The sequence below is a fragment of the Panthera onca genome, chromosome F2 (genome assembly GCF_046562875.1).
Source record: "Panthera onca isolate mPanOnc1 chromosome F2, mPanOnc1 haplotype 2, whole genome shotgun sequence".
NCBI lineage: Eukaryota > Metazoa > Chordata > Mammalia > Carnivora > Felidae > Panthera > Panthera onca.
The window spans coordinates 67,992,508-68,020,464 of NC_138356.1; the positions used below are offsets into that span (position 1 = coordinate 67,992,508).

General features: G+C 41.3%; 1 protein-coding gene across 1 annotated transcript; it reads left to right on the plus strand.

The window, feature by feature from the left end:
• Positions 1-877: 877 nt before the first annotated feature.
• Positions 878-27,857, plus strand: SQLE (squalene epoxidase). The gene is made up of 11 exons (XM_060611299.3): positions 878-1,931; positions 5,428-5,680; positions 12,862-13,042; positions 14,808-14,904; positions 16,023-16,136; positions 16,215-16,386; positions 18,879-18,974; positions 23,465-23,607; positions 24,287-24,383; positions 26,179-26,266; positions 27,332-27,857. Exons 1-11 carry the CDS (start codon positions 1,641-1,643, stop codon positions 27,522-27,524), a joined length of 1,725 nt encoding a protein of 574 aa, XP_060467282.3. The 5' UTR covers positions 878-1,640; the 3' UTR covers positions 27,525-27,857.
• The last annotated feature ends 100 nt before the right edge of the window (positions 27,858-27,957 follow it).

Consider the following 27,957-nt stretch of genomic DNA (forward strand, 5'->3'; position numbering starts at 1 on the left):
TCCAGGCCGAGGCGGAGGCGAAGGGAAGGACTGCCTCGGGTTCTGGGGTTTCTTGTTGCACCCCCACTCTCGGAGCACTTACGACACACCTGTACTTTACTTCTTTGCCCGAGGACCTCCCCCCTCCGCGTTTCTGATCTCCAGAGAACAGGGGCTACGAACACCAGAGCATCTTTAGGCTGAGCGCAGTGACTACTACGCAGTGCCTGACAATTTTGGGTGAAGGAAGAAACACCTGGCACGTCCTCTTCTCCTTCCTTCTTCGGGCAAACATCTGCCTAACTCGTTCTTCCAGAAGTTCGGCTTGAACGTCACGTTCTCCACGCACCGGTTTCCACCGCCCTCTACACACACTAGGCGTGGGAGAGAAAGGACCCCCGGGCCTGACACATAGTAAGCGCTCAGTACACGATCGGGGGACGAATGGCGGAACTCCAGGCAGCGGCTTCCCCGGAACAAACTCCACCTCTTCTCCGGTAGGACCCCAGCTGCCGGGGCGGGGCGGCGGGCAAACTGACCGCGGAACCCAGGGCTCGACCGCCTCCGCCCCTCCGCCCCTGTGGAGCCAGCGGCTGCCTCACCCTCCGCCCACCGGGCGGCAGGCCCCCAGCTCACGCCCCCGCCTCACACCACGCAACATCGCCCTAGCGCCTCACCCGGCGACGCCGCGCCGGCCGCGCCGCCCGCGATTGGCCAAACGCCGCATAGCGCCATCTCGGCCTACCGCGCGGTGCGCCCCCTCATTGGCCAACGGCGGCGGAGGGCGGGGCGGGCGCATTGGGCGCGCAGGGCGGGGCGGGCTCTGGTCTTGCGCCCCGCCTCCTGGTCCTCGCCTGGGCGGAGCCCCTCGGCCGCCCCGGGCACGCCGGGCCGGCGGCGAGCGAAGGGCGGGCGGCGGTTACTCTGGTTACTGCCGAAGCGCCGAGTTGGGGAGGGCAGCGGCCGCCGGCGAGGGATGCTGTCGAGGAGGCCGTCGGGAGCCGCCGCCGTCTGAGGAAGCTCCTTGGAGACCGCCGCTCACCCGCGGGGAAACGGAGGCACGGCCTGGAGGGTTCGTGGGGCTGGTGACCCGGAGCGTCTGCAGAGCGGCCGCGCTTGCCTGGGCTGGGGCCGCAGTCTCGAGTCCGAGGCCGTCCTCCGTGGGAAGAGGCAGCCCCGGCGCCGCCCGAGCGTGGGCGCTCCCGCCCCTGGCCAGGCCGCCCCTGCCGCCGCGCCGGGACGTTTCTTTCGTCTCCCCACGCCTCCTGGAAGGGCACCTGCTGCAGGTGAGCGGGCCCGCGTCACCTTTGACGGACATCACCTGCAGCAACGCAGGAGAAGCCCATCCTGGGGAAGGAAATGAATGGGTTGCCGGAAAGATTAGAGTCTGCTCGGAAGCGGTTGCAGCGGGCGATGTTTTAATACTGCTTTCTAAGTCTGGCCAACTTTCCCCTCTTCGCGAACTGTTTTATTCCACCGTGGTAGGATTTTGGAAACTCGTCTGGCTTGAATTGTAATCCTGTGACGGTGTTGGCGGGAGCTCGGCCGCTTCCTCGCGCTCCGTCTGGTGACACGTTTTGGGGAGAACCCCACAGCACCAAAACCCCGCAAGGAAAAAGATCTCAACGCTGACCCGGGGTCACCGAAAGAGCCTTTGAACCATGTGGACTTTCCTGGGCATTGCGACTTTCACGTATTTTTACAAGAAATGCGGAGACTTCGTCTCTTTTGCCAACAAGGAGCTCTTGCTGTGCGTGCTGGTGTTCCTGTCCCTGGGCCTGGTGCTGTCCTACCGCTGTCGCTACCGGAGCGGGGCCCTGCTCGGGCGCCAGCAGAGCGGCTCCCAGTTCGCGGTCTTCTCGGATATTCTGTCGGCCCTGCCTTTCATTGGCTTCTTCTGGGCCAAGTCGCCCCCGGCATCAGAAAATAAAGAACAGCTTGGGTCTAGGAGGGTAGGTTGAATTTTAAGTGGGCAAATGAAGGAGTCTCTTTTTTTAACAGATGAGGATTGGGGTCGCTCAAATGTAAATTTTCATCTTTTCTAAAGGACAGAGGCAGCAGTTTAGATATTCTGGTATGAATTCTCATTTGATTTTCGTGGGTTCTTTTTTTTTTTTTTTTGGTTTTGTTTTTAAGAAGCCCTTGACTGTTCCTTGGCTACATCCTTGACACTCTTAGGGGTGATGGAAAAGATTTGTTCCATTTAGTGTCCATAGAGCCAGTGCTGTAATGACACTGATTTGATTATGAATATAGCTTTGCTTGTGAAAGGGGATGTGAAATATTAGAATCTCATTTTGAAGGAGGACAGAATCACTTTCTGTGATTGGGGGAAAAAACGACATTTTATTTAAAACCTTAGGTAAGGATTGTGTTTGTACCTGAGAAGAAAGAAACCTGCTGCAGGTTAAGTCCACTGCTTCTAAATGACAGCTGGGTGGGGAAAGTAACAGAACAATTCGAAAAGTTAGTGGAATAAAAATTAGTTCAGCATTTCGAAGTCTTGGGCAAAACACCTTCCTCTCCCCATGTCGGTGGAGCCTTGAGTAAATCAGTGGAGTAGTGTCCTAAGTCATGTGAGTAATTAAGGTCCTCAGTTCAGCCATGTTCCTAATTCAGAAGCTAGTCGTCAGTCATGTTTGAGGTTATGCCTCCCGCAAAGACAGTGGTAGATGAGGGAGCAGTGGTCATTGAGGCCGGAACGTTTAGAGCCTGTTGGCCATGGGTGTTTGGATTTTTTCCCAAGAGTACTGGGGGACTTTCTAATATTTTTTTTTAACATTTATTTATTTTTGAGAGAGAGCACGAGCAGGGGAGGGGCAGAGAGAGACTGAGAAAGAGGGAGAGAGAGACACACACAGAATCCAAAGCAGGCTCCAGGCTCCCAGCTGTCAGCACAGAGCCCGACGCGGGGCTCGAACTCGCGAAACTGTGAGATCATGACCTGAGCTGAAGTCGGATGCTTAACTGAGTCACCCAGGTGCCCCTCCCTGGAGGGTTTTAAGCACGGGCGTAACGATACTGATTTTTACTTTTTAGAAAGAACATTCCAGTTGGTGTGTGGAGAGTGGCTTGCAGGGCACGAGAATGGAAGCAGGCTCTCAGGTGAAAGATGGCAGTCGTAAGCCAAGTGAGGCATGATGGTGACTTGGAGTTAGGGCGAGTGGCCTCAAAAAGTGGTTTACTCTTTGAGGCTCCGGATTGACATTATTTTACTGGATCCACAGTACAAGGCTTACAGAAGGGAGGACTTCGTTTAGAATTTTGGTTCCACCACTTCTGTCTCTGGGACCTTTGGCAAATGGCTTCGTTTCTGCAAGAACGAGTTACCGCTTCTATTAGATGGGGGTGGCGCTGGTCTTGCTGCCAGTTAGGGAGTTAAATGATTGACTGTGGCTCATAATGAATAAATGGTAGCTATTAAGATTGGTGTAGAAGCGCTCATCTGTTAGGAACCTTTTGACTAGTGCCGCGTGCAGCGATGTGGTGGGTGTGGGTGCCAGCAATGGGAGAGGAGGGAGAGGCAGTCTTTAATCTCAGTTTGAAATCTTCAGGGGCGTCTGAGGCAACTTCTGCCAGGGTCACCGGCTGCTCGTGTAGGTGGCTGGAATGCCATTACGTCATGTGATGTTGAGACATTTTGGGGAAGAGAAAATTTGATTACCAGCCATCAATAACTGGTTCTATATGTGAATGCCTCAGGCTTTCTGCTGCTTCTTAAACACCAGGGAGTTGGTGCAGGGAGTACAAAGTTCCCATTAGTGCTTCGTCTGTTGACCCTTCTTTGAATGACTTAACCAACTCAGGTTCCCCTTCCAGGATTGTGTGTGTGTGTGTGTGTGTGTGTGTGTGTCTGTGTGTGTGTCAATGGTTTAACAGGGAAAAGTTAGGAAGAAAAACTGGTAAGAAATGGCTAAGATGACAAAAAGGGTTTATCTTGCTCTCAGAACTGTAATTTAAATATAGTAGTCATTCTGGTCACTAAGAAATACTTCTGGGAAGAGAAGACTCTTGTCTTTTCCTCTTGGTAAAGGGCAAAAAGGTAATTTCTGTAAGAGAGACGATAAAAAGTGGAATGGACCCACCCCAGTCCATGCAGAGTTAAAGGAAGACTGGATGAATATTAAAATCACAGAGAATCAAAATTCTAAGATTTTTCGTTTTGTCTCCTTCCTTTTTGCCTGAGGTCTTTTATCAAAATCCCTTCAAAATGGCATTTGGGCTTATCTTAATCATTAAGGCCAGAGAACTCAAGAAAGATGGTTCCTTGCAATTCTGTATCTGAAACACATTTATATTTGTCAACCCACATACCGGGAAAAAATACTTATTTCGACCCTGAATTATTCATTTTAAAAAACCCAAGAGGCACTGTTATTCTCAGTGGGCATAAATCTCAAAACTGGACTTTTTCATCCTATGAATAAAGTTTTTATTGTCAGCCCAATTAGTGATAGGTTTGATATTTATTCCTAAATGGACCATCTGTTTGACTAGGCTCTCTTAGACTGTCAGGATGGGGCAAATTAAATGTGTCCTTATATGTTAAGGGCTTAAGTGTGACGGGGTTGCATCCCACGGGATAGGATGAGTTATTTTGAACTTTCAGAATTTTCTTGAGTTAAATAATTCTCAATTAATAGATTAATAGCTAGGATGTGACAGTCTTTTTGTTATATAAAAGTAATTTTAGGTTAAGATAGATTTTTCAGATGAAAATCCAAAAGAAAAGAAAAATGAATAGTGGAAATAAAAATGAATAGCTGTATAGTTTGCAACATGAAGTCAAAATAGAAGTCTTATGTGATTTGCATTTGGTAGATGCTTAGTATGTACTTGAAGAACTGAGTAATTAATGATAGACTTTTCCCTATAATCAGTCTTTGGAGCCCCTCGCAAACATTGTTTATATTCGGCCTGGTGTGGATTTCTAAATATATCTGTATAACAGCATTTTCTAAATATATATGGAAAATGTAGTATGTATTTCACTTTATTGGGGTATTATTATACATTTTTATTTAATACTTTGGTATTATTGGGTTTTTAAAAAACCTTTTTTTTAATGTTTATTTATTTTTGAGACAGAGAGAGACAGAGCATGAACGGGGGAGGGGCAGAGAGAGGGAGACACAGAATCTGAAACAGGCTCCAGGCTCTGAGCTGTCAGCACAGAGCCCGACGCGGGGCTCGAACTCACAGACCGCAAGATCATGACCTGAGCCGAAGTCTGATGCCCAACTGACAGAGCCACCCAGGCACCCCAGTATCACTGGTTTTTATATATGATCTGGATTTAAAAACATAGCACTACATTTGGTTTGATAATATTTGAGATGAAGGTTTTGCCCAAGATAGAAAAGTCCTGAGTGTCTATGTAGTAGTAGCATGATTTACGGATAGCAAATGTAGATACATAATTAACTTTTTTTTTTTTTTTTAACACAGCCCAAAAAAGGAACCAGTATTTCAGAAACTACCTTAATAGGAGCAGCTGCCTCTTCATCAATATCTTCTCAGAATGATCCAGAAGTTATCATTGTGGGATCCGGTGTGGTTGGCTCTGCTTTGGCAGCCATGCTTTCCAGAGATGGAAGAAAGGTGACAGTAATCGAGAGAGATTTAAAAGAGCCTGACAGGATAGTTGGAGAATTTCTGCAGCCAGGTGGTTGTCGTGTCCTTAAAGACCTTGGTCTTGAAGGTAGGTCCATGTTAATTTTTAGGAGTTAATGTGGTGTAAGCGAACCCTCTTCACTTTAGACTGTCCTATAACTGGTAAAAAGATATTTCAATTTATTTACATTTCTAAAAGTCACTATACTCTTTACCAACCAATTTGCATGAAAATGAGAGCAAAGGAGAAGATAAGAGTTTAGTGGGTGAGGAGATATAAAGGAGACTTAGTGAGATACAGTGAAGTGGCTAAAAAATAGAAATGGTCAAAATTAAAGATTGGAAAACTAGAACGAGGGCCTGAAATTTAGTGAAAAGTGAAGGGAGCTGTCATTGGTGGAGTACATATTATGTGCTTGTTATGGAATCTTTTATTTAAGTATCATCTATTAAAGCAATAATTTTAGAAAGTTTTTTTTTTAATGTTTATTTTTGAGAGAGAGAGTGTGTGAGCAGGGGAGGGGCAGAGAGAGAGAGGGAGACAGAGAATCCTAAGCAGGCTCCAAGCTGTCAGCGCAGAGCCCGATGCGGGGCTTGAACCCATGAGCCATGAGATTATGACCTGAGCCAAAATTGGGCGTTAAACTGACTGAGCCCCCTGGTCACCCCTAAATGATTTTTAAACACTAGCTGTTCATTTAGGAAATACTTACTCAGTGTCTACTCTGAGTGAGGTGCTGTACTTGGTGCCGAGGATATACCGGTGAATAAGACAGATTCATTGGCCACTCTTAAGGATCAGAGTACAAAATATGTCCGGGCTCTGAGTTAAGGAAGAGCTTGCTTGGCTCATGTGGTAGGGAGGATAGTGTAATAATTATGTGAATTGATTCTGGAACTAGATTGCCTGGCTTTGATTACCAGCTCAGGCACTGAAAGAGCTGTATGACCTTGGCTAAGTTATTTAACCTCCACAGCACCAGTTTCTTTTTTTTTTAAATTTTTTTAATGTTTATTTATTTTTGAGAGAGAGACAGAGAGCGAGCAGGGCGTAGGGAGAGGGAGACACAGAATCCGAAGCAGGCTTCGGGCTCCTGCTCTGTGTACCCGTTTCTTAATCTATAAAATGGACATTGTATGTGAGTCCTTGCCTCATAGGTTACTATGAGGTTGAGATAATTCATATACACAAAGCACTCAGAACAGTGCCTGGTATGTAGTAAGCATTATGTAAATGCTGTTTCATTCAAGGAGCTGAAAAGCAGGGCCGTGTCGCTAGAAAGTGTTGGGTGATGGGGAAAGGAGAATGACTTGAGATCAAGGTTGGAAAGACAGGCAGCAGCCACATCGTGGAGGGCTTTGCAGTCAGTGGAGCAGGAGTGTGGCGTGATCTTGTTCGTGCTGTACGTCTAAAGTGGTTTCAGACCTTTGACAGCTACTCACAATTACAAACACATTTTCTATCCTGACCCACCGCGTACGTACATATATAAATCTGGCTGAAATTTGTTTCATTTTTCTTTTTAAATACTTGTCATGATTCTACCCAAGTATATAATTCACAACTTGAAATTCATTTCATAATTTATCATTGAGTCCCACCCTGAAGTTGGGAGAATGCTGTTTTAAAAGAATATGTGGAGATGGTGTGGTCCATACACCGTAAGATGGTGGCAGTGGGGTAGTGACAGTCAATGCAGAGTCCAGTGCGAACTCCTTGCTAAGTCCAAATGATAGATGATGGTGCTTTGGGCTAGCATGGTAGCAGAGGATATAACGAGAAGTGGCCCAACTGATGTTAAAAATGGCATGACTTACTAAGGCATTGGTGTGAGATATGGGGAAGAAGGAAATATTAAAAAGGATTCCTGGGTTTTGGTTTAAACAGCTGGTAGCTGGTATCATTTGCTGATAGGAACAGGCATTGGGGAGGAATTTGTAGGCCATGTTGAGCTATCCAAGTGGAGAAGTTAAGCTGAATACATGAATCTCGGGTGCAGGGGAGTGGTTTGGGCTGGCTGGAGTTAGCAATTTCAGAGGTGTCAGCCTATCTGTAGTACTGAAAAGCCACAACAATGATTGAGGGCATGTAGGGAGAAAAGAGAAGACAGAATAAACTAAGTCCTGGGAAACTGGTATTTGAAGATCTGGTAGAAGAGAGAAGCCTGAAAAGGAGTCTGAGAAGGAGCTGGTAGAATGGCAGAGAAAGCCAGAGCGTTTGGTGCCACTTCATCCAAGAGAGGAGAAGGTTTTGGGTAGGAGGGGACGGGTATGTGTCACGAAGGGGAAGGGCACTATCTCACGGTTTGCTAACGAAGGGTCAGTAAGAGGAGTACAGAAAAACGACCGTGGGATTTTGCAATTTTGAAGGTTGCTTGTGATGTTGACAAGAGGTTTCAGCAGAGTTGTGGAGACAAAGCTTAGACTGAAGTGGATGGGAGTTTAAAAAATTTAGACTACGAAAGCACTCTTGAGTTTTTCTGTAAAAGAAAACAGAGGTAGGGCAGTAATGAGATGTAGATGTGAAGATAAAGAAGGTGTATTTTGATACTAGAGCACGTTTGGTGACGGAGATGATCAAGTAGAGAGGAAGAAACTGATGACGCAAGAGAGAGAAATGACTAAAGGAGTGATGTCCATTCATTCATTTAATAAATATTCATTTAGCATGCACCATATTGTAGCTGCTGTTCTAGATGCTGAGGCTGCAGTGGTGACCAAAACAGACACAAACTGTTTGAAGAGTGAGAAGGGAAAATAATGTTGAATGGAGTGGTGTGAGGGAAGGGGAGAGGTAAAGAATGGGCGGATCGTGGGGGCTGAGACCATAGGATTTTATAGCCTACTATGTGGATTTGGCTCATATTCCAAAAGGAAGCCATTGGAGAAGTTTAAGGAGTTATTCAATCTCGTGCTTTAGAAGTGTGTTTAAAAATATTATTTAGAAGTATTCATGTTATTCTGTAGGAAAAGAGTGGCAAAGTCAGAAGCAGGGGGACCTGTTAGGAGACTATTGCAGAATCGGTGAGAGTTGATGGCTTGGAACATCCTAGGATCACAGCATAGAGTGGCAAGTGGTCCCACTCTGGAAACGCCTTTTGAAGGAAGAGTCAGTAGGACTTGCTGGTAAGTCACATATTAGGTATGAGAGAAAGAGAGGGGTCAGTACTTAAACAAGACTAGAAGACATTACCAGGAAGAGGTCCAGGACCGAACCCTGGGGAACTCTGATGTATGGCGATCAGTGAGGCAAGTGGAAGTGATAAAGGGGGACTGAAGAAGAGCAGTTAGTAAGGAGGAAAAGCAAAAGCCTGCAGGGCCCAGGACCCAAGTGGAGAGAGTGCTTTATGAAGAAGGGAAGTTCTGTCTCTGTCCTTTTGGGTTCCCTAACCACCATCTTACTGGAAAGGTTCACCTGAAGCAGATGTAACAGTATCGTGAGACAGGATTTTGTTGCTTTTATAGTTGAACATTAGGCACCGTAAATGCTCTCAAAACTGATGACTGTACATAGAATGATTTAGAGATCTAGCTTCAGGAGATACTTCCAAGGCTGTGGTAACAAGCCTCAGTGGATTTTTTTTTTTCAATATATGAAATTTATTGTCAAATTGGTTTCAATACAACACCCAGTGTTCATCCCAACAGGTGCCCTCCTCAATACCCATCACCCACCCTCGCCTCCCTCCTACCCCCCATCAACCCTCAGTTTGTTCTCAGTTTTTAAGAGTCTCTTATGCTTTGGCTCTCTCCCACTCTAACCTCTTTTTTTTTTTTTTTCCTTCCCTTCCCCCATGGGTTTCTGTTAAGTTTCTCAGGATCCACGTAAGAGTGAAAACATATGGTATCTGTCTTTCTCTGTATGGCTTATTTCACTTAGCATCACACTCTCCAGTTCCATCCACGTTGCTACAAAGGGCCAGATTTCGTTCTTTCTCATTGCCACGTAGTAGATTTTGATATGTAGTTCAAGGCAAAGTAAGGAGAGCCTCTAAAGTATTTTATCGAGTCCACATACCATGAATACCTTTAATATTACAAACACGAATTTTTATTAACATTCATTATGCTTTTAATTTCCCCTGAGTTGTGATGAGATGTGGATGATAGAAACACTTGGAATAGTTAATTTTTAGAGCGTGGATTTTTAACATAATATGGACTGATCCATCCTGAGTTATGTTTTTTTTAATGTTGATTTTTGAGAGAGAAAGCACAAGCAGGGGAGGGGCAGAGAGAGACGGAGACACAGAATCCGAAGCAGGCTTCAGGCTCTGAGCTGTCAGTACAGAGCCCAGTGCCCGACTGGAACCCATGCACTGTGAGATCATGCATGACCTAAACCGAAGTCGGATGCTTAACCGACTGAGCCACCCAGGTGTCCCCTGAGTATGAGTTTTTAATAAGTGATTGCCCTATGGGTTAAGTTTAATATCTGGAACTCTTTTTGTTTTAAAAAAGTTTTTGTTTATGTATTTTGAGAGAGCCTGAGCAGAAGAAGGGCAGAGAGGGAGGGAAAGAGAGAATCCCAAGCAGGCTCTGCACTGTCAGTGTGGAGGCCCACATGGGGCTCAAACTCACAAACTGTGAGATCACGACCTGAGCCGAAATCAAGAGTCGGACACTTAACCGACTGAGCCACTCAAATGCCTGCCCCAAGAACTCCTAAAATTAATATAAATGCTATATCTTTCTAATAATTCTTAATATCTGGTGGGGAACCTCTTATTTTCTTTAGGATTATTTTGGCTTTTCTTGGCCCTTTTGCTTTTCTCTATGTAATTTAGAAATAAATTTTCAAAAAATCTCTGTCAAGATTATGACTGAAATAGCACTGAATCTGTAGCTCAGTTTTGGAATAATTGGCTTAGACTTCCTGTCCACGAATGTGGTATACTCCATTCAGTTAGGTCTTTAATGCATTTAAGTAAAGATTCATAAATCTTGTATGTTCTTTGTTATATTTATTCCTTGATTCTGGTTTATATTTGGGCTTTCAAAAATGATACCTAATTTATTATATACTGTATACTTGGTTTGAGGTTCAGAAGTTATATGAGGTCATGGCATAAAGGTATGTTTGGATTTTTTATGGATGACTCCACCCCTAGCCTATGGTGAATGGCTTACTTCCATATGCCATGTCTCTTGGTATTGAATTTTTTGTGGTTTCTGTGTTATTGACAAGACATTTATGTATGGTGCTAAGTTTCATTGTCCCTGGTCATGGGGGCTCCTATCTCCTATTCAGGAGTGGCCCTTAAAACTCCACTCTTACACTTGTGGTTCTGATGCCCTTATGCTGTTGCCTTTAAAACTTGTTCACTGGTTTGACTTTGAAGTTGCTTTTCATTTTTAGCATAGGCAGGTTTTCGTGTTTTGTTTTTTTCATTGTTGGTTTTATTTTTTAATTTGCCTTTTTATAGCAAGCAGTTCCGCATTTTTTAACGTGGAGGAGTGTTTTCCATGTCAGTTCATGTGATATACTGACCAGTAGTCTAATATTGTAAGTGTGGAGCCTTATGATTAATAGATGGTGATAGCTCTGTTATGTCACTGGCTTCAAAGTTATTGATGTCTAGTGTTCATGAAGCACGAACGTCATTGAAGTGTAGGGTAGTCTTTTTGCCTACTTAAGAAAGTAAAAGTGTGCAAAGTCTGTCATATTTGATTTTATCACTAAAGTTGAGACAGAGACAGATTTAAAAAATCTTAAATAAGACCTTATTTATATACTTGTCTTAAGATAGTTTACCCAAGGAAAAATTTTACTGTGCTATTATGCTTTTAACATTTTCTGGTATGTTCTAAAGTGGCCAGTGTAAACATTTCAAGTACTTCCATAATAGAGTTATGGGTTAAGAAAAACAAGCTGTCTCAGTGGCTGGACAAAGCATTATAGAAATATTAAATGGGTTTCAGATATTTAGGTCAGAAAAGATTGGCAATTTGCTGAGACCCAAACTGAATACACTGCTACTTGGCAGCTCTTAGGATGTCTGTGCACTTTTCTCTGACTGAATTTTAACTGTAATAACTTAAGAACGATACTAAAAAACTAAGTAATTTTGATTCTAGGTCAGAAGTCTAACAAAATTCAGCCAGTTTGTCCCTGACTTGACCTTAAGGGCAATTAAAAAGCATATCAGAAAGCTAATTTATTTTGATATTAGCTTAGATGTGTGATAGAATTCTTTGTGAAGATTTTCTTTCATCATGAGAATAATTAGAAATTATTCTAATGCATTTCATCTTAATATATTAACCTTGTTTATCATTATGATTTTAGGCCTATGCATAGTATTTTCTCAGTTGATACTTCATAATGTACTCTACCTAAGATTAATATTTGGTTTGTTTTCATTTCTTCTTTATTAGTGATAACACTATAGTAAACTTATTCTTATATATAACTTTAAAAATTCTTAAAACTTGGGGCACCTGGGTGGCTCAGTCAGTTAAGTGTCTGACTTCAGCTCAGGTCATGATCTCATGGTTCCTGAGTTCAAGACTCGCATGGGGCTCTGTGCTGACAGCTGAGTCTGGAGCCTGCTTCCAATTCTGTGTCTCCCTCTCTCTCTGCTCCTCCCACCGCTCGCACTCTGTCTCTTGCTCTCAAAAATGAACAAACATTAAAATATTTTTTTTAAGTTCTTAAAAATTAAAAATTAAAAATTATACTTTTAGGATGAACATAGATGAATTTCCAAGACTAAGATGATTAAATCGAAGGATGCTAACTTCTTTGTGGTTCCTGATAATTATTGCCACCATTACTTTCTAAAATGTTATTAATTTACAGTATGACCAGTAATATATAAATTTATCAGTTTTATGATCTCACCAGCAGTTTTCATAGATTTGGTATCTTAATGTTTCAGTTTATTTCATCGATTTGGGTTTTTTTAATCAGGTTTTGAACATTTTCCCGATCTGTTCAATGTTTCCATATTGCTTAATGTGAATCATCCTTAAACTTTTCACCCATTGACACTAGGACCTTAATATTTTTCCTATAGAATTTAATCAATAGATTTTCTATATAAATATTAATCTTTTGTGATGTTACAGATTTGCTCAGAGGGTTGTCTTTCAGATGCATTAAGACTTTTGAAATAGTTACTTATATTCATGTCCATTTGTCCAGATGGTTTCAATCGCTTTATGAAGAAAGAGACTCATTTTCAATGCCTCCATGTCCTTTGGTGCCTCATATAACTCTGGGCATGTTAACAAAATTGATTTTTTTTGAACTGAATTGTTTTGCAGATGCAGTGGAAGGTATCGATGCTCAGGTCGTACATGGCTACGTAATTCATGATCAGGAAAGCAAATCAGAGGTTCACATTCCTTACCCTCTGTCAGAAAACAGTCAGGTGCAGAGTGGAAGAGCTTTCCATCATGGAAGATTCATAATGGGTCTCCGGAAAGCAGCGATGGCAGAGCCCAAGTAAGACGACTCAAACGTATGATGTTAAAGAAACACATTTAAACTTGGCCTTTGCACAAATACCATATCATAAATTGTCATAAGTGTTTGGGTATGGGCTGGAACATAGGTATTACTAAAGTAGACTGCAAGTTAGAAGAATGTTAGATCTTCAATGCCTTTGTCAAGAATATCATGTGAAGAATTTCCATGTGAGTGACACAGAACTATTGAGATTTTTCCTTTGAGTAAATAACCTTTCTATGTTGTTGGATTTAGAGGATAAACTTTTTAAAAATTCGTTTTAATATTTATTTATTTTTGAGAGGGTGAGAGAAACAGAGTGTGAGCAGGGGAAGCGGCAGAGAGAGAGGGCAACATAGAATCTGAAGCAGGCTCCAGGCTCTGAGGTGTCAGCCTCTAGAGAGCCAGACGCAGGACTTGAACTCACAAACCGTGAGATCAGAAGTCCGACACTTGGGGCGCCTGGGTGGCTCAGTCGGTTAAGCATCCGACTTCGGCTCAGGTCATGATCTCGCGGTCTGTGAGTTCAAGCCCCGCGTCGGGCTCCGTGCTGACAGCTCAGAGCCTGGAGCCTGTTTCAAATTCTGTGTCTCCCTCTCTCTCTGACCCTCCCCCATTCATGCTGTCTCTCCCTGTCTCAAATAAATAAACATTAAAAAAAAATTAAAAAAAAAAAAAAAAAAAAGTCCGACACTTCATCGAGCCACCCAGGGGCTCCTAAAGGATACCCTTGTAATTAAGGTTTAAGTCCCTGTCTGCCTATTTGGGAGTTGGGGTTTGTGCTTATGGTATTTTCTGTTAAAAGTCAGAACAGAGGACTTCAAGGGAAAATCCCTTTTCCATTCTTACAAAGGAACGACCTAGTCTGGTAGGACTGGCTTCTTCTCTTAATTATTAACTTCTATTTGCCCCTAGCCTTTAGGCACTTGTAATTGAGGAAGTTTCAAGCATGAGAACCCTCATATCATTGGCAAAGGCTTAAGTGTTGAGTAAGCTAGTGAAGAAGTAAGTGGACTTACCCTTAGGACTGAAAGAATTTGATGTCTGTGGAAGTAGAATATGTTCATTGTAGAAAAATGGAAAAATCCACAGAAATGTACAGAGGTTTGTAAAAATTATCCATGACTCTTCTGACTAGAAGTAACTACTGTGAATGATTTGGTGGATAAAGTCCCAATTCTGTTTTCCCATCTGTGTATGAATTTGTGTGGGTGTGTAAAGTTTTTCTGCATGTACTTTTTTTAATGAATTGAGGTAAAAATCTAATGTTACTTTTCAAACTACTTTATTTATTTAAAAATTTTTTTTAACATTTATTTATTTTTGAGACAGAGTGAGACAGAGCACGAACGGGGCAGGGGCAGAGAGAGAGGGAGACACAGAATCCGAAGCAGGCTCCAGGCTCTGAGCCGTCAGCCCAGAGCCCGACGCGGGGCTCGAACTCACAGACCGTGAGATCGTGACCTGAGCTGAAGTCGGACGCTCAACCGACTGAGCCACCCAGGCGCCCCTAAAACTACTTTTAAAGATCATTAGATTAGTACCTATGTATTCAATTTTAAAAAATTAGAAAATAAAAACCACACAATTCTGAAACCCATTAATGATGTTTTTGCTTATCATTCCAGACCTTTTCTGTGTACATGTGTGCACACGTGTGTCCAGTTTATGTGGGTAAACTGGAGATAAGGAATTTATCTTTTCTTATGTAAGTTGTTTGAGCTACTCTGTTGTGATTTATGTCTGTGTATTTATCCTTTAGTACAAAGTTCATCGAAGGCATCGTGCTACAGTTATTAGAAGAAGATGATGCTGTAATGGGCGTTCAGTACAGGGATAAAGAAACCGGGGACATCAAGGTGAGAGATACCAAATGTTAGCTCTTCCTAAGAGATTTTGTCTTCCTTCTTTTTCTCCTATTCCTTTAAAAAGGTAGGCCCACCAATTTACTGCTTGAGTTCTCCCTCAGCCCTCTGCAGCAGGATGGGTTTCAAATTGCAACACATTGCCCATTAGAGCGCCTCACAACGCTATACACACGGCTTTGCAGACACACCACTGGATTAGCTGTATTAAAGACCGAAGTGAGAAAAACAGAAAAGCAGAGGAGCCTGGAAGGCAAAAAAAACAAAGGATTCGATACAAAAGAAATGATTAGAACAAAGTAAACAAATTGTTTCAAATTGTTTAGATCTGAAAAGGGAAAAGTACCAGAATGTCTGGGGAGATAGCAGAGTAAAATAGTTTCCAGTATTTGCCCATTTTGGTTTAGCAAAAGAAGAGAAAGAGTGAAAGGCTAATCTGTTGGTTTTTGTGGATGGGTCACCACCACCTAGAAACTGTACTCTAATGGGGGTGACTGCAAGGTAATTATAAATACATATATCCACATTTACAAAAATTCTTCTAAGCCCTAGCCACTGGTTGAAAGCATTATATGAAGTTAGAAAATTCTAGAATAGGGGAGGTGGGTAGGGGAATGGACTAAATGTGTGATGGGCATCAAAGAGGGTACTTGTTAGGATGAACACTAGGTGTTACATGTAAGTGATGAATCACTAAATTCTACTCCCCAAACCAACTACCCTATATGTTAACTAACATGAATTTAAAGTAAAAAAAGAAAAGTAAAGAAAATTCTAGAATAAACATTGGACTCGTCCTTGGACTTAGTGATGATGAGATTCAGTCTTCTGTGGTCCACGCTTGCTTTGTAGTTGATTCCTCTGTTGTCTATCAAAGTGTAACTTAACTCCCAGATGATTTGGGTGGTAGTACTTGGAAGGAAGGCAGTCCCTCAGGAGAGGAAGTATTAATGTCTTATGCATTAACTTAAGTTCCATAACAGCTTCTTTAGTAGCATTATCTTCATTACCCTCCATAATGTTGTCCAATAAGATATGTAAATACTTTAAATGTGGTCCTTTTACTTTGTATTTCTAACCATTTAGCTGAGTATTGTTTATCTTTGTTGTAGGAACTCCACGCTCCGTTGACTGTTGTTGCCGATGGACTTTTTTCCAAGTTTAGGAAAAACCTGATCTCCAATAAAGTTTCTGTTTCATCTCATTTTGTTGGCTTTATTATGAAGGTACTATAGGAATATAATTATAGAAAAATAAACACAACTTGAAATTTGAAAATTATTAATTCTTTTTTTCCCCCCTAGCATGCACCACAGTTTAAAGCAAATCATGCTGAACTTATTTTGGCTAATCCGAGTCCAGTTCTCATCTATCAGATTTCATCTGATGAAACTCGAGTACTTGTTGACATTCGGGGGGAAATGCCCAGGAATTTAAGAGAATACATGGCTGAAAAAATTTACCCACAATTACCCGGTAAGAAAGAGATTTCATCCACATGGTAATCTGTAGTCTAAAATATCACAAAATGCTGTCCATCTCCGGTTCTCACTAAAGCTGTTTCTAAATTAGGCCAAAGATAAACATGGCAGGTAAAAAAAAAAATGCATCTAGTCAGTCAGATACACTGGAGTTGAGCTGTTTTAGCACGTTGAAAAAAACAACCTTCAAATTAAAAAAGTTTTTTTCAATATATTTTTTCATATTAATAATTAAATCATTGCTTTCAGGATAATTATTAATATTGGCATATATGGTACTTTTTAAGGTGGTCCAAATAGCAATCTAAGGTCTCCGAATTCTAGAAATCTCTCTTATACTTAATTACTTTTGTGCTTGGTTTTTGTAGCAATAGTAGCTACCATTTATTGAATATCTACTATAAAGTGCTTTATAAACATAACTTAATCTACACGATCACCCTGTGAGGTAGGGCATTATCATGGTCCCCATTTTATTAATGAGGGAACTAAGAATCAGCAAAAGGTCCTCCAAAGATAAACGATCACTAAGTGACAGAGCCAGTGTGAGGCCAGTTGTGTGTGGCTCATACAGCCCCCTTTCAGAATGTTAGAGCTGTCAGCAACCTTCAAGGTCATTTTTAGTTTTGAGTTGAATACAGAAAGGCTTCATGAGAGTTCAGGCATCTTTGCAAAACACTCCTAAAAAATTACTTTCTGACATGTTTTTTTGAGACTTGGAAGATGTCAGTAAAAAAAAAAATCTAAAAAATTAATATTATTAATTAAAATATTAAAATAATATTGATAAAATTGAAGAGAAACCCTTTAATATGATTAGATGATATGATTATAGTAATAGGAAACTATCTGTGGTAGGTGTATATTTTATTTAAAAATTCTGTTTCTTTTTCAAGTTTTTTTTGTCCTGTTTTGTTTTTAAATAAGCGCTGTGTCCAGTGTGGTGTTTAAACTCATGACCCCCAGATCAAGAGTCACATGCTCTACTGACCGGGCCAGCCAGGTGCCCTCCGGTTATTTTTTAATCTATGTGAAAGCACTCTGTTTAATAAGAATATAAACATCTGAAGAGGACTAAGATGGACTTAGATTTTTAATAATGACATTTTCAGGATGCCTGGCTGGCTCAGTCGGTTGAGCGTCTGACTCTTGATTTTGGCACAGGTCATGATCCCAGGGTTGTGGGATCGAGCCTTGCATGGGGCTCCACCCTGAGCGTGCAGCTTGCTTAAGATTCTCTCTGTGTCTCTCTCTCTCTCTCTGCCTCTCTCTCTCTCTCTGCCTCTCTCTCTCTCTCTCTGTCTCTCTCTTTCTCCCTCTCCCTTTGCCCCTCTCCCCACCTCGTGCTCGCTCTCTCTCCCAAATTAAAAAAAAAGACATTTTCAACATTTCAATATATTTTCACTTAAGCCATTTTTGAAGCTTTTAGGAAAAAGGAATTATTCACATTTAGGAAAAAGATAGTCAATAATGTGATATTTTTATTTTTTATTTTATTTTTTTATTTGTTTATGATTTTATTTTTAAGGAATCTCTATACCCAATGTGGGGCTCGAACTCACAACCCTGAGATCAAGAGTCGCACACTTTGGGGGCCTGCCTGGCTTGGTCAGAGCAGCGTGTGACTCTTGATCTCAGGGTCATGAGTTCTGGCCCCATGTTGGGTATAGAGGTTACTAAACAAAAATAAAATTACAGAAAAAAAAAAAGGTGCATGCTCTACCGACTGAACCAGCCAGGCGCCCCAATAATGTGATATTTTTGGCATTTTTTTTTTCTTTTACTGTAGATTGCCTTTTCCAGTACAGAGGTTCAGAACAGACTTCCCAGAGATCATGGTGGGAAACCATTTGTAGATTTATATTAATATTAGTTAGGTTATTGAAATTCCCAGATTACAGTGAGAACTGTATGAAAAGACAGTTCATTTCCGATACAAGTAGAAGCATAAAACTTTAAAACTTGGGAGTATCTGAGAGATGAGCTAATAACCAAAGCATTTCATTTTATAGATGAAGAAACGGAAGCTCAGAAAAGTAGAGCTCTCTGCATCTTACCCTTTTTCTACCGTACATATATTCCTGCTGTTTGTGAATTGGTAGTACATTTCATCTGTCATTACCAGGTTATGGTGGTGATGGTAACCTAACTGTTAAATCTGATCCCTGTCAGTGAACATTTGGAAGAGAGGTGGGTGGTTTTTCTCCGTCTCCTCTCCTCTGAATTTGCTTCACTCTCTTAGCGTTTTTGTTCATTCAGCTGTGTGTATCTATTTATATTAATTTTCTCAGATTTCTTAGTCATTCCTCAGCACGAATAACTAGGTGCTTAATCAACAATTGTGTTAATAAAATAATTAGTTCTTGATTTGCCACCAGGATATATGTAGCAACCATAACAGAAGTATAGAAGGTATTTGTTTATACTTGATTAAGAACATGCGATAATTGAAAATTGAATTTTATAAACCATTGGGATTTATTGCAGATCACCTCAAAGAACCGTTCCTAGAAGCCATTCAGAATTCTCGTTTGAGATCTATGCCAGCAAGCTTTCTTCCTTCTTCCCCAGTAAACAAACGAGGTACCATTTGATTGGAGTGATTTATAAAGTATATTCCAGATATGTAAATTCCAAATATTCCAAATATAATATGTGATTAAATTTATGCTGCTGGGAATGATATGTGGGACAGAGAAGTGGTTCCTGTGGATGAACACATTACTAACACCAAAATTAGTTTTATGATATCTTTATTATTTAATGTTGAGTGCATTTAAGTCATTATTTGGGATACAACAGTTAAATATAGTCCTAAATCTAGAAAAGGCAGTTTTCTGGTCAGGGGTATCAACTGGTAATTTCAGAACACTGTTGATAAATGCTGTAGTCAAAGCCCACTCGTGGTACCACAAGATGCATTGTGGCAGGGAGGGGAGCTTGTGAACTAGGAAGGGTGATTTGGGAAGACACGTCTCAGGCAAGAAAACGGGGGTTGGGGCGAGAAGGGTTAGCGGGAGTTCATTAGGTGGACAGTGAAATGAGGGACTTCTAAGTAGATGGAAAAGCATCTGCAAAGGCCAGGAAGGCTGAGAAATGGTGGCACTTTCAGTGAACTCAAGTGGTTTCCTGTGACTGGAGCGTAGGCTAGGTGTCAGAGTGGTAGGAAGGTAAGGTATTTATTTAAAGTTTAGTTTTAATCCTGTAGACAGTGGAAAGTCATTGCAACTTTTTTTTTTAATAATAGCTTTTTTGAGATGTCATTCATAAATCATATGGCTCATCCACTGAAGTTTACAATTCATTTGTTTTTAGTATATTCATAGATCAATGCAACCATCACCACGGTCAGTTAAAACGGGCTCTAAAGAGCCTTTTTATTACCCCAAAAAGAAACCCTATATCCATTACCAGTCGCTACTCATTTTCTCCCGACTCCCAGCCCCAGGCATCCATTAGTCAGTCTACTTTTTGTCTCTGTGGGTTTGCCTATTCTGGACATTTTCTATAAATGAAATCAGTGGATCCTTTGTAACTGGCTTCTTTGAGGTTCATCCACATGGCAGTATGTGTGAGTCCTTCATTTGTTTTCATGGCAAAATGATACTCCGTGTGTGGATATACTACATTTTAACTAGCTATTCATCAGTTGATAGACATTTGGCTTGTTTTCATTTTTGGTTATTATGAACGGTGCTGCTGTGAACGTCTGTATCTGAGTCTATGTACAGACGTAATTTTCATTTTTCTTGGGTTTGGTAACTCTGTTTAACTCTTTGAGGAACTGCCAAACTTTTCCAAAGTGGCTGCCCCATTTTACATTCCCATTAACAATGTATGAATGTTCCAGTTTCTCCACATCCTCAACGTTTGTTATTATCTGTCTTCTTGCCCATAACCATTCTAGTAGGTGTGAAGGGATATCTCATTGTGGTTTTGATTTGTATTTCTGTGATGGATAATGATGCTGAAAATCTTTTCATATGCATATTGGATATTTGTGTATCTTCTTTGGTGAAATGTCCATTCAGCCTGCACATTTTTTAATTGGTTAAATTAATAAAAAAAACTTTTGTTGAGTTCTAGGAGTTCTTTATATATTCTAGATATAAGTCCCTTATCAGATAAATGATTTGCAAAAACTTTTCTCATTCCATGGATCGTCTTTTCACTTCTTGATGATGTCCATTGAAGTTTTTAATTTTCATGAAGTCCAGTTTATCTGTGTTTTTCTTTTGCCACTTTGTGCTTTTGATGTCATATCTAAAAAGACTTTGCCCTAGGAGCGCCTGGGTGGCTTAGTGGGTTAAGTGTCCAACTCTTGATTCGGCTCAGGTCATGATCTCATGGTTTGTGAGATTGAGTCCCTCTCTACACTGAGAGGGCGGATCCTGCTTGTGATTGCCTCTCCCTCTCTTTCTGCCCCTCCCCTGCTTGTGCAGTGCACTCTCTCTCAAAATAAATAAATAAACTTAAAAATACTAGCATGGGAAATAGCAGCATTTAAAATAAATAAGTAATTAAAAAGCCTTTGCCCTATTCAAGATTGTGAAGATGTAATCCTATATGTTCTAAGAGATTTATAGTTTTAGCTACTACATTTGGGTGTTTGATCCATTTTGAGTTAAATTTTGGGTATGGTGTGAGGAAGGGGTTCAGCTTCGTTTCTGTGTAGATACCTGGTTGTCCCAGTACTATTTGATGAAGAGTAGTCTTTCCCCATTGAAGTGTCTTGGCACTCTTGTCAAATTAGACTGTAAATGTAGTATGAGTTTTCTCTTTCAACAATATTTTGTAGCTTTCAGAGTGTTTTATTACGTCTCTTTTGTTAAACTTATTTCCAAGTATTTTATTCCTTTTCATGCAATTGTAAATAGACTTGTTTTCTTAACTTCATTTTAAGATTCTTCATTGCTAGTATACAGAAATACAATTGATTTTTGCATGTGTATCTTATATCTTGAAACCTTGCTGAACTCATTTATTTCTAATAGTTACTTGGAAAGTTTTAAATGAGATGGTGGCACGATTAGATTTTTATCTTAGAGGTAATACTCTGTGCTGTCAAGGGTGGTTTGGAAGAAGGGTCAGGCAAAAGCTTACAGTAAGGCCATTGTTCCACGAGGGTGGTGGTGAGAGGTTGGAACGCCGGGCCGTGGCAGTGAGAATGGAAGGTAGGGAGTGGAAACGTGTGTGTCTGGGATGTAGAACGCATGAAAGTTGGTGACCCGTTGGCTGTTGTAGTAAGGGAGAGAGAGGTCTCTTGATGGATTCTACGTTTCAGGCTTAGATGATTTTGCCAGCTGTTTGCTAATATTGGAAATACAGGGAAAAGAATGTAAGTTTAGGAAGTGTGGGAAGGGGTGGTGAGTCCGCTCTCGGGCATATTGTGTATGAAGTGCTGGCAGGGCGTTGGAGGAGAGGTGCGGAACACCCCAGACAGCCTGAGAGCAGGTCCCCAGAGACAGGTGTGGGCGGGAGCTGTCGCTACGCCGTGGCTCCTGAACGTAGACAGATGGGATTTGCTATGGGAAAACATGCATAATAAACTACTGATCGTATAAAGAAACTAATGCGAAGCAGAATGAAGAGGCCAATGCCAAACTGATAGAAATAGCATGCCAGCAACAATTGGTGGAATTAGAAATGTTCCTTGGAGAAGGAGGAATAAAAGCTGTTTATAGTTTGTGGGTTTTTTGTTTTTGTTTTTTTAACGTTTATTCCTTTTTGAGAGACAGAACACAATGTGAGCTGGGGAGGGGCAGAGAGAGAGAGAGAGAGAGAGAGGGAGACACAGAATCCAAAGCAGGCTCCAGGCCTGAGCTGCCAGCACAGAGCCCGACGAGGGGCTTGAACTCATGGCCCGTGAGATCATGAGCTAAGCCGAAGTCAGATCCTTAACTCACTGAGCCACCCACGCACCCCATATAGTTTGTGGTGTTTTTAGTGAAGATATTAGAGAAATACATAAGAACTGTGAATTAATATTTAGAAGCTACCTTTTTAGAAGCTAATATTTATGTGTATTCTACAATTAGTCACAAATGTAACTGTGACGTTACAGAAAATAGTTACCCATAATCTTGCCACCTTAACATTACTATTATGGTTGTCTGTGTCTCTTACAAATACAATTAAATAAACGCTTTGTTGAAATGTACTCAAGTCTTAGGTCATCAAGCGGGCTGACGGGGGCCCGGGGAATGCAGTCAGGCCGCTCAGGCAGGCGCACCTGCAGTCAAAGGGTGGCGCCTCCTGCCTCTGCAGTTTTGAATCAAGGAGCTGATTTTCAGATAAGATTCAGTCAGGGCTTGTTTGTCCAAATTAACTTCAGATAGGTTTGGAATATCTGCTTGTTCCTGCTCGTTAATTCAGACTGCAGCATGGCTGGGTATCATCTTCCCAGGGCCCGCTTTCTTTATTTAAAAAAAAATTTTTTTTAATGTTTATTTCTGAGAGAGAGAGACAGAGCATGAGTGGGGGAGGGGCAGAGAGAGAGGGAGACACAGAATCCAAAGCGGGCTCCAGGCTCCAAGCTGCCAGCACAGAGCCCAACGCGGGGCTCGAACTCACAAACCCGAGATCATGACCTGAGCCGAAGTCGGTCGCTCAACCAACTGAGCCACCCAGGCGCCCCAAGGGCCCACTTTCTTTAACTTCAAACTTTACGGACATTTCTCTAGAGTGTGCTGGCAGCCAGTGTTGCCGTGAAATGTCAGACCTCTTCATTTTTCCCTTGTCAAAGACTTGCTTTTTGTGCCAAGATTCTTTTGGTGTTTTCATGAAAGAGGCCTTATGCGTATGTGACAGTTTGACTTCACCTTTGATTCACATGTGACTTTCCCGAGGGCAGGGACCATGTTCTCGTTCTCACTGTATCCCCAGTGTCTGTGACCTACTAGGTGCCCAATATGGACTAACTGAATTTTTGCATCAGCAAATTTTAGGCATGATTTGTTCCCTTGTATTTTCACATCTTGATTTTCTGGCTCACACTCACGTTTAGAAAGTAACAGACTATTTTTTTATGCGTCTTAAGGGATGATGTCGTAATCTAAATTCTCTCATTGTAGGCGTTCTTCTTCTGGGAGATGCGTATAATATGCGGCATCCTCTTACTGGAGGAGGAATGACTGTTGTTTTTAAAGATATAAAGATATGGAGAAAATTGCTAAAAGGTATCCCTGACCTTTATGATGATGCAGCTGTTTTCCAGGTAGGATATTCAATCATTCTTTGACAGAGGTGCCTCAAGACAGATTTCTTTCTAGGCCTAAGAGGAATGGGACCTCCTTGGGGGGATCTGTACCTGGGAGGAGCCTGATCCTAAGTCATGGTTCTCAGGCGGCCTTGTTCCCGTGTAAAGAATCTGGGAGCCTGTGCACCCCATGAATCTTACCGAATTTCTGTTTTTTTGTTTTTTAAAAATGTTTATTTATTTGAGAGAAAGAGAAAGCGCGAGCAGGGGAGGGGCAGAGAGAGAGAAAATCCCAAGCGGGCTTTGTGCTGCCAGCACAGATCCCAACACAGGGCTTGAACCCGTGAACTGGGAGATCATGACCCAAGCCGAAATCAAGTCAGATGCTTAATCGACTGACCCTCCCAGGTGCCGCAGTTTCTCCATTTTTGTATGAGTATTACGTAGCATTGGTTGGCACGGGCCACTTCGCCCGTAGTGATTGTACATTTAGCTTCAGAGTCATGGAGCTCATTGCTCTGGAGATGTGTTCTTGTGTGTGCGTGTGTGTGTGTGTGTGTGTGTGTAAATGATGAATATAAGGCTGCATTACTTGTAGGTAGTCCTCAGGATAAACATCAGCTTGAGGGGATTATAAGCACTCATTTGTGCTGCCCCCCAGCTTTACCATATAACAAGTGATCTCTTTCTTTTTTAGGCCAAAAAATCATTCTACTGGGCAAGAAAAACATCTCATTCCTTTGTTGTGAATATCCTTGCTCAGGCTCTTTATGAATTATTTTCTGCCACGGATGGTAAGTATATCTTACTTTCTTCAGTTTTTTGTTTTTGTTTTTTTTTTTTTAATTTATTTTGAGACAGGGAGAGGGGCAGAGAGGGAGAATCCCAAGCAGGCTCCTCACTGACAGTACAGAGCCCAGTGCGGAGCTCAAACTCATGAACCATGAGATCATGACCTCAGCCAAAGTCGGACTCTTAACCAATAGAGCCACCCAGGTGCCCCTAAGTATAGATAATTTTTAATGGAAATTACTGATTTTTAAAATTAAAAAATTGATTTTTATCACAGGAAGGGAACTGAATTATAAAAAAGTTAGTCGTTAGGCCACAAATAGAAATATTTACCAAGTCTGCTGACTCCCAACTGGTGGCCCTTAACTCCATCCTTGCGCAAGACTTTTAGCTTCTAGTTATCACGTATCCACCACTTTGTGGGGAAGTATTAACAACAATACTTCAATAACGTGTCTATTCATTCCTCTGGCCCAAATCAGCTCACGCAGAGCCACAGATGCACCAAGTCGTGATGGAGGGTCTTCTGGCCGTGAATGAAAACGAAACATAGTTGTTAAGCCTTTTCTTCCTTGAACACCAGTTTCGATTGCTGTTCGTTGTATTTTGTAAAATAAGTAATGAGCTTCGTAACAAGGTTAGATTTTTGTCTCCTGCTACGATGCACAAATAGCAGAACGCATCCCCCTTTTACTCACTTGAAACGTTCCCATGCTTTTGTATTTGCTTCCACATCGTAAAGTGGCGATGGTCAGTCTGTACATTGAGGAAAACGTGACGCAGCAGAAGCAGTAGAAATGGAGAGGAGGCGACTGTGCCACGATGAAATCGGACGTTTACGTCTTCAGGAATAAATGTGACTCCAATCCTATTACCTCAGATATTTACAAGAAGCCTACTTCCATGAACTGGCAATCCAGTTCTTCGGTGACCTGATACAGCACAAGTGCCTTCTATAGCCTCCATACACGTTATCCTTGCTAAAAGACAAAAACCAACTCATTGATAGTGGTTCGCCAATCTACCCTCTCTTGCTAACTGGCACAGAAGCTAAACTGGCGGGGTGGGCAAGTAAAAAGAAAAGTTTTGAGTTTTTCTAAGCACTTCTTTTTAAGCTTTCCTAAGCTCTTGAGAGTCTTACATTATGAATTTCAATCTGCCAACAAACAAGAAGAGGAAAGAGTTTTATTGGAGTGAGATTACCTATTATATCCTTTTTTATCTGTTCTAAAGAAAAATCTTAAGTATACCTGAAAAGAACATTGATTCTAAATAGAAAGATTATTGGTTGATAACACTCTGTTGTGAAGGTTTAACAGGTTACTTTGAAAACTATGAAAAAGTATACAAATATAAGGCATTATTAATATTTAATATTCACAGCTATTTTTACTTGATAATATGCTCAGAAATACAGGTTGGGTATCTTAGAGATTGGGAGTTTGGTTTCTAGAATTGTGTTTTTATGACCAAAAGAATTTACAACATATTTGCATCATTTAATGAATTTACAACACAGTCAAGGAAATAACAATTAAACAACTTTAACTTCTGAGACCTGCATGTTTTTTACAGTGATTATTTACTAACAGAAAAGTTTGTTCACACTTAAGCTATTGCCCATAATGCTAATTATGGAATTTAAAAGAAATTTTGAGTTGTTGAAATTCCAGGACTAGATTTTTAAAAAAATTATAAGGTTTGGTCTATGTTACCTTTTTTTCTGACAGATCATTAGCACCCTAAAATAAATGTGTGAATATTTTGATTCAGAGCGATTTTAAAATTTTATTTTAGATTCCGTACATCAACTAAGAAAAGCCTGTTTTCTTTATTTCAAACTTGGTGGAGAATGTATTGCTGGTCCTGTTGGGCTGCTTTCTGTGTAAGTTGTATTTATTTATTTCAATATATTTAATGTTTATTTATTTTGAGAAAGAGTGCAGGCAGGGGAGGAGCAAAGGGAGAGAGAGACAGAGAGACAGAGAGAGAGAGAGAAAGAGAGAGAGAGAGAGAAATCCCAAGCAAGCTCCGTGCTGTGAGTGCAGAGCCCAATGTGGGGCTTGAACTCCCACACTGTGAGATCATGATCTGAACTGAAATCAAGATTCGGACGCTTAACCTACTGAACCACCCAGGCACCCTGGGTTGTTCCGATGACACAGGAACTGGGTATTTCAGATCTTCTTTGGGACTGCTCAGTTTATCAATTACTGCAAGTCTTTCTTCCTTATACATTTTGTCACTTTACTATCCATTAGAATCTCAATCAGAAGGTAGCTCAGAGAAAGGAAAAAAGCAACACTTAGTCCTGTGTTTTACTTCTGGGAAAAGTGGTGAGCAGAAGTTGGTGGTAGAGGGGGCTAAAGCCCTGATTAAAATAGAAACTTAGTTTTTGCTGGTGGGTTTAACCACATGATCTGATTGTTGGGAGCCACAGGTAACAGAGGAATTTGTATTTAAAACTTAATTCAGTTGACGTGCAGGGATTTGTGAAACTCAGTAATGGTTTTGACAGTACAGGCATACATAGAATTCTTGAAAAGTCTGCAGGGTAAAATTCTTCAAGTCTCTTCTCATTCATCTATGATCTGAATGTCAATACTGTTGTCTTTGGAAAACCTAAGACTCCCACAGGTCAGGCCATCCAGGTACTTCGGACTGAGATCTCAAGATCAGTGGAACAGCTCAAAACCTACAGTTTATGTGAACTAGACTAAGAGTTGTTGGCTTCTCTGACAGGGGGTAGTCTAAGGAGTTTCTTGTAAGAACACGTATCTGTCCCTGTCATCATACAGCGGGCCACACAAGCTTGCAGTCCTCTCAAGTGTAGAGCGTGTGTTCAGCTTTGTAGATGATACATAATGAGAACCTTTTTATGAGTAAATTCTAATTGCCGGGTCTTACTAATATATATATATTTTTGTTTGTTTGTTTTTTTCTGTTACAGACTGTCTCCTAACCCTCTAGTTTTAATTGGACATTTCTTTGCTGTTGTGATCTACGCCACGTATTTTTGCTTCAAGTCAGAACCTTGGATTACAAAACCCCGAGCCATTTTCAGTAGTGGTGCTGTCCTGTACAAAGCATGCTCTGTAATATTTCCTCTGATTTACTCGGAAATTAAGTACTTGGTTCATTAAGCTAAAAAGGGAACCATTTGTGAACGAATATTTGGAACTCAGCAAGTCCTAAGAGACTCTTGCAAGAGGATGTACATGGCAGAGAAGGAAACCACTTCTAAAGTGGAAACTCTTGGACCAAGATTGGGGTTAATTTGTTTTTGAGGTTATGTGTATATAAACATGTAAATATATACTTTGCAATTTAAAACGAAGGGTAAAATAGACCTTTGAGAGAAATGATCGTGATCATAAATTAGTGCTAACACTGAGGCTCTGCAGTTTTTCTTTTGACTTTGGGGATTTGGGCAGAGTCATGCGGGACATGCAAATAAAGTGGAGAATGAGCTCGAATGTCTTCGACTCTGTTGTGGACTCTATGTAGCTTCAGGATCATGTTTCCGAAGGAAAACCAAAGCCAGACTGAAAGCGCAGAGGGAAGCCTGTTCTGCCT